General features: G+C 66.7%; 1 protein-coding gene across 1 annotated transcript; it reads left to right on the top strand.

Moving 5' to 3' along the window:
• Positions 1-826: 826 nt before the first annotated feature.
• Positions 827-11,330, top strand: IGF2 (insulin like growth factor 2). Its single transcript, XM_024117562.3, has 5 exons — positions 827-982; positions 1,516-1,680; positions 6,637-6,799; positions 8,818-8,966; positions 9,704-11,330. Exons 2-5 carry the CDS (start codon positions 1,519-1,521, stop codon positions 9,941-9,943), a joined length of 714 nt encoding a protein of 237 aa, XP_023973330.1. The 5' UTR covers positions 827-982; positions 1,516-1,518; the 3' UTR covers positions 9,944-11,330.
• The last annotated feature ends 695 nt before the right edge of the window (positions 11,331-12,025 follow it).

The raw sequence follows: 12,025 nt of genomic DNA on the forward strand, positions 1-12,025 counted from the left end.
CTGCTCACACCCCAGGCTGCCCCGAATTTAGATCGTGTTTCTTGATTCCCTAAAGGACATTGAGAATTTTCTCGAAAGCCACAGCAATTATGGAAGTTACTTTCCTTGGGTGCTGCAAGCGTCCAGGCCACTAACTTGAATTTCTAAGTTGCGGAAATCCATCTCCACTCTTCTCCACCGCATGGACGATTTGCCTAGATCCCCAAAATGTGTCCATTGTTTTCCTGCCCCCAGTTTTAGACGGTACGCCTCTGGGGTTCTCCCAAGTTTCACGCTGAGCCTTTCCCTCGGGTCATCCCCAAACCTACTTCCCCACAAAGTGGGACCCCCACAAGCTTGCTGACCCAGATGCTGGGGACCCCACATTTTAGACGCGGCTCCCCTGTCGCCCAGTTGCAGGGAGAAATCCGCCCCCCGCCCCGGTCCTCAGACGCGGACACTTTTTCTGGAGTCTCGGATTTAGTCACGAATCGCGGCTCCCCACACCGACGCAACCGCCCATGGGTCCCCACTTCGGGACACTCGTCCTCTCGCCCGCAAATCAGGCGGCTCTGACTTGCGTTCCCGGCCTTTGGGCGTTGTTCCCGGCCCCGCCGCGGTCTCTGCAGCTTCCCCGATCCCGCGTACCACGGGCACTGGTTCTGGGCCTCTCTGCGTCTCCTACGAAGTCCCCGGAGCTCCTCGGAGTTGGAAGATTTCTCTTGGGTTCCCCAAACACGCTTGGCCCGGCAGCGTGTCCTCCAGGACGTAGGCAGTGCTTCTCCCGCGTCCAGGAAAACGACTGGGCATTGCCCCCAGTTGCCCCCAAATTTGGGCATTGTCCCCGGGTCTTCCAACGGACTGGGCGTTGCCCCCGGACACTGGGGACTGCCCCCGGGGTCTCGCTCACCTTCAGCCCGTCCGCAGCCCGTTGCAGAGCGCTCGCTCTCTGCCTCGGCTCCTAGCGCGCCCGCGGACGCAGCCTCCGGCCTCCAGCCTCGCGGTGAGCTCCCCGCCGCCTCGCGTCCCGGCCCGGCTCCCAGACCCACCCGCCGCCGTCCCGCCGTCCTGAGCGGCTGCCGGGGACACCGGCGCGGGGCGCGGGAGCCTGCGGCGGGCTAGCCCCTCGGCGGGCGGCCGCGCTCGCTAGGCCGGACGCCCCGAAACCCGCGCCGCTTTCGTTTGCTCTCTGCAAAGATCACGGCCGTGGGGAAAGCGCCTCGGCGGCACCCCAGCGGGGCAGGCAGGGCGCAGGGTAGGAGGGACGCGGAGGAGAGGCGCACCCGGCTCGGGCGGCGCGGCGCCTCCAGCCGCCGGGCGGAGGACTCCGGGAGGCGCGCGCCGAGCGCGGGCGACGTGATTGATGGCGGAGCGAGGCGGCGAGCCGGGCGCGGGCTTCCGCCGCCGGCGGCCCCTTCCCCTCGGAGGGGCGCTGGCGGCCGGGGTTCCTGGGGGCGGGCGGGGCGCGGGGGCTCGTGCGTGGTTTTTGACTGGGTAAAAATCACAACGACTTCTTACATCGTCCAAACTCTCCAGGAGATGGTTTCCCCAGACCCCCAAATTATCGTGGTGGCCCCTGGGGCTGAACCCGAGTCTACGCAAGCCCAACGCACTGAGGACGGGGGAACTAGTATCCGGATATTTTGGGTGGGCCCCAAAGGCGAGCTGCTTAGATGCACCCCGGTGAGCCCGGTCATGCAGGTAGGATTTGAGCGATGTTTCCCGCCCTGCTCGTGTCTCTCCCGGCAGGCGCGGCCCGGGCCGGCCCCATGCCTGGCCCAGATTCGGCCCCGGCCCGGCCGGCCCTCCCCACGTACCGCACCTGGCGGCCGCCGAGGCTACTCCCCGGTTCCCGCGCGGCACCGGGGGGCGCTCGGGCTCCGGCTGCGGCCCGAGGTGCTGCGCCTCTGCTCGGGCAGGTGGCGGCTGCGCGCCCCGCCCGCGCCCCGGGACTCCCCACTCCCCCTGCACATGCCGGCGGCACTCGGGGACCCCCGACCCAGTGTCGAGCCACCTGCGCCCGCATTCCGACAGGGCACCCTCGCCGCGTAGCCCCCTGGCCGGGCGCGGGGGACCCGGCCGTCGCTAGGGCGTGTGACGCCGCCCACCCTGGTCGCCCCGCGTCCCCCGTGCACTAATGCGGGGACCTTGGCACCCCGGAACCTAAGACGGGGCCCCCAAACACTTTAGCATGGCGAGTCGAGATTTCTTTCGAACTCTGCCGATCCCTGCCCCCAATCCAAGCTCGCCCCCGCGCACCCCACAGCCCCCCCCCCACGACCGCCGCCCCCCGGGACCCCAAGCCCGCCCCCCGCCCTTGGCTCGAGTTGCGAGGGCGGTCCGGGGGCGGGGCGAGGGCCCCGCGGCCCCCCAGCCCCCCCCCCCACGACCGCCGCCCCCCGGGACCCCAAGCCCGCCCCCCGCCCTTGGCTCGAGTTGCGAGGGCGGTCCGGGGGCGGGGCGAGGGCCCCGCGGGCGCCCATTGGCGCGGGCGCACGGCCAGCGGGGCCCAAGCGGGCGCCGAGCCGCGGGGTGGCGCGGCTATAAGAGCCGGGCGTTGGCGCCCGGAGTTCGCCTGCTCTCCGGCGGAGCTGCGTGAGGCCAGGCCGGCCCCCGGCCCCCCCCTTCCGGCCGCCCCCGCCTCCTGGCCCACGCCCGCCCGCGCTCGGCCCGCCAGCGCCTCCACCCGGCTGGCGGCCCCGCGTCGACGCCGTCCGCCGCCACGCTGCTGACTCCCATCTCGGGCGCCGTCGGCGGGGTCGCGCTCCGCCGGCCTGCGGATCCCCCGCCGCCTCCTCCTCATCTACCTCAACGCCCGTCCCGCTTCGCCCGAGGAGGCGGTCCCCCCCGCAGGCAGTCCGGCTCGCAGGCCGCCGGCGTTGTCATCCCCCGCGCTCCCTCCCGGCCCTCCCCGGCGCGCAGCCCGGCCGCTCCCCCTCCTCGCTGCGTCCCGAGCGGCCCCGGCGCCGCCACCGCCGCCCCCCCGAGGCCCGGGCTCGCGACGGCCGAGGGCTCCGTCGGCCCAAACCGAGCTGGGCGCCCGCGGCCCGGGTGACGCCTCCGCTCCGCCCCCCTCAGCACCTTCCCCGGCCCCCGACGTTGCGCCCTCTCCTCGCTTCCCTGCGCTCCCCGTCCCCTCTCCGGCCTCTGGTCCCGGCCCCCTCTCTTCTTCCGCAGCCTTCCCTTTGCTCCCTCCCCCCCCCCCCCCCCCCCCCTCCCCCCCCCCCCCTGCGCTCTCCGTCCCCTCTCAGGCCTCTGGTCCCGGCCCCCTCTCTTCTTCCGCAGCCTTCCCTTTGCTCCCTCCCGCCCCCCCCCAGCTCCTTGCCTCCAACTCCCTCCCCCTTCCACGCCCGCCCTCTCGCCTTCGCCGTCCCAAAGTGGATTAATTATACGCTTTCTGTTTCTCTCTCCGCTGTTCTCTCCCGCTGTGCGCCTGCCCGTCTCTCACTGTCCTCTCTCTCTCTCTCGCCCTCTCTTCGGCCCCCCCCCTTTTCACGTTCACTCTGTCTCTCTCACTATCTCTGCCCCTCTCTATCCTCGATACAACAGCTGACCTCATTTCCCGATACCCTTTCCCCCCCTAAAAGTACAACATCTGGCCCGCCCCAGCCCGCAGACAGCCCGTCCTCCCCAAACAATCAGACGAGTTTCCCACCCCCCCAAAAAAGCCATCCCCCCGTTCTGCCCCGTCGCACATTCGGCCCCCGCGACTCGGCCAGAGCGGCGCTGGCAGAGGAGTGCCCGGCAGGAGGGCCAACGCCCGCTGTTCGGTTTGCAATACGCAGCAGGGAGGTGGGCGGCCCCTGCGCCGGCTTCCAGGTAAGCTGCGTGCGGGCCGGGCCGGGCCGGGCGGGGCGGCTGGGCCCGGGGCACGCGGGGTGGGGGGCTGTCGGTCACGTTCCGCGTCGTGGTGCGGGGGGGGAGGGGGGGGGGGCCGGGGGGGGGGCGGGGGTGGGGACTTGGGAAGTGCCAAGGGAGGTGTGAGCTGTCTGCAAGGCGACTTCCTGGTCGCTTTACGGGTGCAGCGGGTGTTGCTGAAAGTCTGTGATTTGTGCCGCGGGGGCGGGGGCGGGGGGCAGTGCAACGAGGACGGGCGCAAGTCGCAGAAACCCACCCTGGTATGTTGACTCGGTGCCAGCAAGACCGAGAGAGGAAAACTGGGTGGGCGGGGCCAGGATGGAGCGAGGGGGGCCGAGTTGGCAAAAGAGTCCTGCCAGACACCGCATTCGCAGCGCACCCCCCTACAGCCTCCCTTTCCCTGTCCCCAGCATTGCCAACCAGGAATCTGGAGAGAGGGCCTGGTCCAGGGCTCAAAAGGGCAGGAGTGGACAACCCAGAGAGGGTAACTGCCCCTGCCCCAGTGGGCAGATGGAAGTTTCCATACAAGGAGGTGGAAAGCAGCCCCCCTCCCTGCACCACCACCCCCCCCCCGCCCATTTCCCGGTGCCAAGATGGGCTGGGGGTGCAGGATGAGCCCCCCCGCCCCCCGTTCTCTGCTAAGAGATGGTGGGGAAGGCGGTTGGGGGTGCCGCAGAGAAGGGAATGGCTGGAAGGAGGGAGGGGGCGGGAGCAAAGGGGGCGGGGGGAGTGGTCAGCAGGGAGAGGGGTGGGGGTAGGGTGGAGCCGGGGCTGGGAGGAGCCGGCTCAGACATAAAAGCTGAGGCACTGACCAGCCTGCAAACTGGACATTAGCTTCTCCTCTGAGGCAGCCTTCCAGCCTCCTCCTCCTCTTCCTCCTCCTCCTCCTCCTCCTCCTCCTCCAGCCCCAGCGAGCCTCCTGTCCAGCTGCAGGTAACCAGGGCTGTTGAGCGAGGACCCCGCTGCCCTCCCGCTCCGGCCTGCCGGCTGCTGAGCACCTCCAGCCTCAGCCCCTTGGCCCCTGCCCGCTGCCTCTCACTCAGCCCCTTCATGCCTCCTCTCTGCCTCTGCCCTCTCACCCCTGCCCTCCCTCCCCTGCCCGCTTGCTCACCTGGCCCGCACAGCTGCATGCCCCTCGTCTACTCTTCTGCTCTCTGCTGGTGCCCTGGACTGGACCCCGCACCAAGTGGCTGGGCTTGCAGAAGGATGGAGCTGCCGCGCGGACGGCACCGAATCCCTAGCTGGCCAAATTTGTTCTTAGAGTTCGGAGGGCGGGGGGGCGCGGCACTGGGGTGTCGGGAGACAGGCTGGGGTCTGGTGCAGGGAGGAGGTGAGCTGAGCCAGGCGGCAGTTTCCATCTTCCATGGAGCTGGCCCTGCTCGTCAGGAGCTTAAGCGAGACTGTGCTTCCTCCTCAGCTCCTCATTTCCTACACGATTTATTGCATCAAAATTCCCCTGGGCCCAGCATGCAGCAGCCTTGCTCCAGGCTGGCAAGGGGCGTGCTGCTCGGTGCCTCTGTGCTCACTGGGTGCACAGCCTAGGAGGGACACACGTGGGCAGCTCCACCCAGGCCCTTACTAGGGTAGCCTGCGGGTGCCCCGGGGCTCAGGGGCACCCGGCCGTGACTGTCCCCCCAGAAGGGGCTCGTACCTGGGCCTGCAGAGGGCAGGCTGGGGCTGCCTGCCTGGGGGGCTTCCACCTTTTGCAGGGGCAGGGGTGGCTTGCTGTGTCCCAAAGGAGTCAAGGTCCCTTTCAAGCCCCCCCCGACTCCTTAGGGGACCTGATTAACCCTTGCCCCAGGTCTGCAGCCACAAAGCCTTGCTGGGGGGTGTGTCTCGAGATGTGCCTCTCCTTCTAGATGGCACCCTGCGGGACCTGGGGTCTGGCCTCCAGGTGGCCTGACCTGTTCTCTCCGGCTCCTGGGGTGGGGTTTGGTACCCCAAATGGGGAGAGGGTCTGGCGGTCCTGCAGGGACTTTGAGGTCCCTGGCCCTGGGTAGTGTGATGCGAGGCCTGGAAAGGAGGCTTCGGGCTTTTAGGTGTGTTTGGGGTGCCCAGGGCGGGCTGGAGTCGAGGGACTAAGTGATGGAGGAGAAGGAGGCTCCTGGGAGCGTGGCTGGCACCGCCGTGCAGACCGTCGGACCCTCGACCCAGGCTTTGCCCGGCCGCAGACCGAGAGGGTGGGAAGGGCAGCGCGGGAAGGAGAAGGGTGCTGCCGGCCCAGCAGAGCCCCCTGTTGCTTTGGGAGGGAGGCTGGTCCTCCTGGCACCCTTGCTTAGCTGGTCCTCTGGGATGCACATGGTCTGTGCTGGGGTGGGGCCGTCTGCCATCTTGGCTGGCGCTGGGAGGCCAGAGGAGTGGCCGCTGCCCTGTGCCGGCCCCGCCCCCATGACATCATAGGATGGAGGCCAGGTCCAGTGTCCAGCACTGGCCCCTGCAGCTCTGGGTGTGGCTGAGCCCCCGCAGTAATAACGATGGGGACAGTGATCCCCACGTGAAGTTACTGACGAGCACTTCGTGCCCCTCAAAGACGTGCTCCACACACGGCCCAGCACGCGGGGCAGCTCTGCGTCCTGCCTGCCTCAGCAGTGAAAGCTCCCGCTCTCCTGTAATTAAAACAGTTAAGATTAAGGAGAAAGCCACGCTTGAAAACTGTAACTGGACCTTAAGTTAACAGATGGCTGGGCGTAGTGTCCCCAAAGGGAGCAGGCCCTCGTCCCCTCGCTGGCCGACCGTGGGAGAGGCCTGGGCCTGGACGTGGCGGGCTGGTGGGCTCACGCCTCTTGTCTCCACCCGCAGGCACCAATGGGGATCCGAGTGGGAAAGTCGATGCTGGTGCCGTTCGCCTTCTTGGCCTTCGCCTCGTGCTGCTATGCTGCTTACCGCCCCAGTGAGACTCTGTGCGGCGGGGAGCTGGTGGACACCCTCCAGTTTGTCTGCGGGGACCGCGGCTTCTACTTCAGTAAGTAGCTCAGCGGGGCAAGGGCGGAGGGGTGTACACAGCTGGTGCTCGATAGATGCTGGAGTCCTCCTTACCTCACGTCAGACGCCTCTGCGGGTCCTTCGGCACACCTGGCCTGGGGGTCGGGCCCAGGGAGGCCCCGCGGAGGTGAATGAGCCCGGGGCCCTTGCTCTGAGACTCTGAGAGCGCGGTCACGCCCTGGCAGTCCGCATTTATTAGGCACTTACAGTGTGCCTGGGCGGCGCCCGCACTCCCTCATCTCTTGCAGCCTGACTCGAGGTGGGAGGGAGAGTGGACGGTGGTATCTCCAGGGGGGCCCGACCTTAAGTGGCAGGGGCGGGTGGGGTGCACAGTGGGCTGGAGGCCGGGCTTCCGGGCGGGGTGACCCAGGCCCCCCGCAGGGAGGCAGCCCTTCCCCTCCTGCTTCTCCCTGACCCGCCCACAGGCAGGGCTGCGGGCGCTGGTTTCCCCGCACGTTTTGCCCACCCCTTGGCGACGGGCAGATACCCACGGATGGTTAGATTTTAAGAATAAGAGCACACGTCGCTGGTGGCGTGGGCGTGCACGCCCCACGTGCTGGGGGCCGCTCGGCTCCATCCACGGGAGGGGACTGCCGGGGCCCCCAGGCCCGGGTGGGACCTGCACCCAAGGGGCAGGGCACAACGCAGGGTGCCCGCCTGCTGGCCCGAGTGCTTTGGCTGTTCCTCGCCCTCCTCTCTGATTGCCGACCTGCGGGAGCTGGCTGGGCACGTGGGGACCCCTGCTTTCCCTTGCCCCTGTGCCCTGCGTGGCAGGGCGGGTCTCCCGCTGGAGGTGACCTCTCCTTCGGGGTGTGGGCTCTCGCCCTCGCTTCCCAGCAACCTGGGCCTCGGTTTCTTTAGCTGTAGGACGGGTCAGGGGCGTTCCGGAGCCTGTCCGGAGCCTGTCCACCTGGATAACGGGAGAAACTGGGGGGAGCAGTTTCTTGACCCTCAAGGCGGGAGGGAGTGTGTGCTCCCCCTGGGCTCAGCCAGACACCGCTCGGGGCTGCGTGTGGGTGGGGACGTGGCCGGGGCAAGCAGGCAATGGCCCGAAGGCTCGTCGTAACCAGCCCATCACCCACCACGAGGCACCTTCTTCTGCAGCCTTTACTTACCCACCCTCTGAAACGGGCCGAAAATGCCCGTCTCGGCATGTCAAAGCTTCTCTTTAAAAAGCATTCCTGCTTCTTGACGCTTCCGAGGCCCCTGCCTGCCCTGGCTTCTCCCGTGGCCTCTCTCTCCTGCCACATTTGGGGGCAGGAGATGTCACCGTACGGTCTGGTGCCGGCTGGCCCTTGCCCGGGGAGTGGCCCCCTGGCACCAGGTTTCCCTGAAAGGAGGGCTGGGCTGAGCCCCCAACCCTTTCGACCCTGCACCTGGACCCCTTACTAGGGGCTCCTCTCCCTCCCCCCACCGATGGCGGAAGGCAGGCCGGGGGCTTTTCCTTGCAGCTGAGTCCGGAGCCTGTGCGTGGAGGAGAGGGGGAGGACGGGAAGAAAGGAGGGCGTGGTTTTTGCAGGTCCTCACTCCTCTCCTCCCGTCTTCTCCTTCTGCCTCCCATTCCCACCTGTCTCGGCGGCGTCTCTAGGGCCGCAGGCACCCAGGCTCCTGGTTGGTTCGGGGATGGCACTTGGGTCGCAGTCGGCCTTTGGGTCAGGACCCTGGGACCCCAGGATGTGGGGCCGGGCCCCGTGCCTTTTCCAGACAGCCCCTGGTGGTGGACCAGGAGGCCGTGCCCACTTTACATACGACGAGGGAGGCACCGAGAGGCCAGGGGGCTGGTCCTGGAGCGCGCTCACCCCGCTGTCCCTTCTCTCCTTTCTGGGGCCCCTGCGCGTCCCCCTCTCGCTTTCTTCCTCCCCTCCAGGCCGAGGCCGGCTGTCCCTGCAAGGTGACCGGCATCCTGTCCCAAGGGCAGGGCCGGGGGGCTGGCTGGAGGAACCCTGGGGAGCCCCCTGGTGCTGACGTGTCCTTTCCTTCCTCCTGTGGGACTTCCAGGCAGGCCGGCAAGCCGCGTGAACCGCCGCAGCCGTGGCATCGTGGAAGAGTGCTGCTTCCGCAGCTGCGACCTGGCCCTGCTGGAGACCTACTGCGCCACCCCCGCCAAGTCCGAGAGGGACGTGTCGACCCCTCCGACCGTGCTTCCGGTAAGGCGGCCCCCCCAGCTCGGGCCCGTGGGCGACCCCCCAGCTCGGGCCCGTGGGCGGCTGGCTGGAGGAACCCTGGGGAGCCCCCTGGTGCTGACGTGTCCTTTCCTTCCTCCTGTGGGACTTCCAGGCAGGCCGGCAAGCCGCGTGAACCGCCGCAGCCGTGGCATCGTGGAAGAGTGCTGCTTCCGCAGCTGCGACCTGGCCCTGCTGGAGACCTACTGCGCCACCCCCGCCAAGTCCGAGAGGGACGTGTCGACCCCTCCGACCGTGCTTCCGGTAAGGCGGCCCCCCCAGCTCGGGCCCGTGGGCGACCCCCCAGCTCGGGCCCGTGGGCGACCCCCCAGCTCTGGGCCCGTGGACGACCCCCCAGCTCGGGCCCGTGGACGGCCCCCCAGCTCTGGGCCCGTGGACGACCCCCCAGCTCGGGCCCGTGGGCGACCCCCCAGCTCTGGGCCCGTGGACGACCCCCCAGCTCGGGCCCGTGGACGGCCCCCCAGCTCTGGGCCAGTGGGCGGCCCAGCCCCTGTGAGGGGAACCGGGGTCTCCGGGACCCTCCCCTCTCTCTGGAGCCCCTCGGGGCTGTTACCTCTAAGCCAGGGGACCAGGGTGCGGCAGCTCCTTAGCTGGAAGTGCGGCTAGGGAGTCCTTTGCATGTTTGCCACGTGCCCCACCGTGGTGGCTTGGGGGCAGGGGCTGGGGGCCAGGCACCCCTTGACCGGCCCTTCCCCTCTCAGGACAACTTCCCCAGATACCCCGTGGGCAAATTCTTCCAATATGACACCTGGAAGCAGTCCGCCCAACGCCTGCGCAGGGGCCTGCCTGCCCTCCTGCGAGCCCGCCGGGGTCGCACGCTCGCCAAGGAGCTGGAGGTGTTCAGAGAGGCCAAGCGTCACCGTCCCCTGATCGCCCTGCCCACCCAGGACCCCGCCGCCCACGGGGGTGCCTCTCTTGAGGCGTCCGGCCATCGGAAGTGAGCCAAATTGTCGTAATTCTGCAAAGTGGCACCATCCGCTCGTGACCTCCTCTTGACCGGGACCTTTCCATCAGGTCCCACCTCTGAAACCTCTGTACCGTCCTGTCTGCGGGCTCCCCCGACCTGGCCCCCGTGCCCCAACCTCCCCACGTCAGGCTGGTCTCTCCTCGGCCCCCTCCATCGGGCTGAGGGAATCACAACAAAATCTTTAAAAATGTACAAAACCAATTGGCTTTAGCTCTCTCTCCCAAATTATCACCCCCAAATTACACAAAATTGCAATCACAAACGTGTCGGCCCCCTTGAAACGAATTGGCTTCTTAGCAACACTGGAAAAGCTGACTAGCTTTCCAGAAAACCCTAAAAAAAAAAAAATCAATTAGCTGAAAAAAAATACTAAAAATAAATTGGCTTCAAAACAATTGGCAAAATAAAAGAATTTGGCCCCCACCCTTCCTTCTCGTTCCTTTCGGACCTGGACTTCAATTGGCTGTGAGCTGACCATCCAAGAGAAAGGAAGGCACCAAATTTGCAGGTAGGCTTGTCACTGCTCGCCAGCCATCTCCCTCCTTCGCCAACCCCTCGCTGGGCTCTGGCAGTATGGCACCAAAGACCCAAAGCCGTTCCTCCCCCTAGTTTCCATCCCTGAGACCGCTATGGAGCAGTGGGGGGGCCCAGCAAGACCCGAGGAGCGGTGCACGGAACAGAAAACCCGAATTCGCGCAGATAAAACTTAATTGGCTTAAACGCCCACACGCTCCAAAATCTTACGTCTGAATTCTCACCTTTGAAAGCACACGCACCCACACTCAACCCTGTACGCGCGCACACGCGCACACACACACACACACACTCACACACGCACCCTCACACACGCCCATCCACTCAAGCTCACACACATCCACGGCCCTCACGTGCATCCGTACACGCACACGCACACACACCCAGATATGTGGGATACCCAAACCCAGCATTGTGCAGATGAGACCGCATTCCATCCCAAATTCTTCTCTAAGCTGCCCTGCAACGAGGTTTTCACGTCCTGTGCTCCCCTCAGGTCCCCTGGGATGCGCCCTAGGGTGGGAGGGTGTGTGTCCCAGGCTCAGGCGCGGGTGGTTCCATCTTTCCGAGATGAGGAAGATCCCCCCTCCTTCTCGGCACCCGTCCTGACCCCACGGCCCCTGCAGTGAGGGTCCCGATGCCTCCAGACCCCACTGGCATCCACGCACCTACTATCGTGCCGAGTGAGGAACGGGTTTGGCCGGACTGGAGATGGCTGTGGCCAAGCAAGACATGCCCTGCCACGTCGCCTGACCCCCTAGGTGTGCTCCTGCGAGATCTGGGGACCCCCCCCCAGCGCGCCTAGGGATCATCTTTGCCAGCCTCCTGGGGGAGCCTGTCAGAAATGAGGGCCCCCCGGAGGCTGGCGAGGGTGATGGGGAGTGTGGGAAGTCTGGAGGTTGGTGGGGTGGGTGGGGGGGCAGTGGGGGCTGGTGGGGGGGGGATGCTCTGGGGTAGGAAGTGGTCCAGCAAGGGTTTGGACAAAACGGTCAGGAGGAAGGATTGACGAGGAGACGTGCAGAATTACAGATCGAATCAGGAACCCAAATTGACGCCAATTGATCTATATTTCCCCCCTTTAATTGGCTTCTCCTGGGGCTTTTTTCCTTTTTTTTTTTTTTTTTTTTTTTTGATCCCTCCTTAGCTTTCTACGCGCTCATGTACCAAATTAAACTTACTCCCCTCCCCGTGTAACAGGGGGGCAGTGACCAAGGACAAGGAACGCACGAAGCCAACCACCCGTCACCTCCGCGGCGCCCGCCGCCGTCCTGCCCTCCGCCATTTATCACCCTTGGTTTGATCTTTGCCTGTCCCTGTCGCTTGGGTTGAGTGGAGAGTGGAGCCTCCGCGGGGGTGCTGGCCACTGTGCCCCCCGAGAAGTCAGAGGGGAATGGAGACGGCCGCTGCCTGGCCTGGCCCCCGGGGACGGTGGCTGGTCCCCGGGGGTCCTGGGGGGCGGAGGAGGGGGCGGGGAGGCGTCTCTTCAGGTGTCAGGAAGGTGCTCGGAGGCCGCCAAGGTGGG

Source organism: Physeter macrocephalus, chromosome 18, assembly GCF_002837175.3.
Source record: "Physeter macrocephalus isolate SW-GA chromosome 18, ASM283717v5, whole genome shotgun sequence".
Taxonomy (NCBI): domain Eukaryota; kingdom Metazoa; phylum Chordata; class Mammalia; order Artiodactyla; family Physeteridae; genus Physeter; species Physeter macrocephalus.

What these genes read in the sequence shown, in the direction of transcription:
- IGF2 (XM_024117562.3), top strand. Translation starts at nt 1,519, where the DNA reads ATGGTTTCCCCAGACCCCCAAATTATCGTGGTGGCCCCTGGGGCTGAA. An exon ending in GGACCGCGGCTTCTACTTCA is followed by an intron (nt 6,800 to 8,817) that starts GTAAGTAGCTCA and finishes TGGGACTTCCAG; the next exon opens with GCAGGCCGGCAAGCCGCGTG. An exon ending in CCCCTCCGACCGTGCTTCCG is followed by an intron (nt 8,967 to 9,703) that starts GTAAGGCGGCCC and finishes TTCCCCTCTCAG; the next exon opens with GACAACTTCCCCAGATACCC.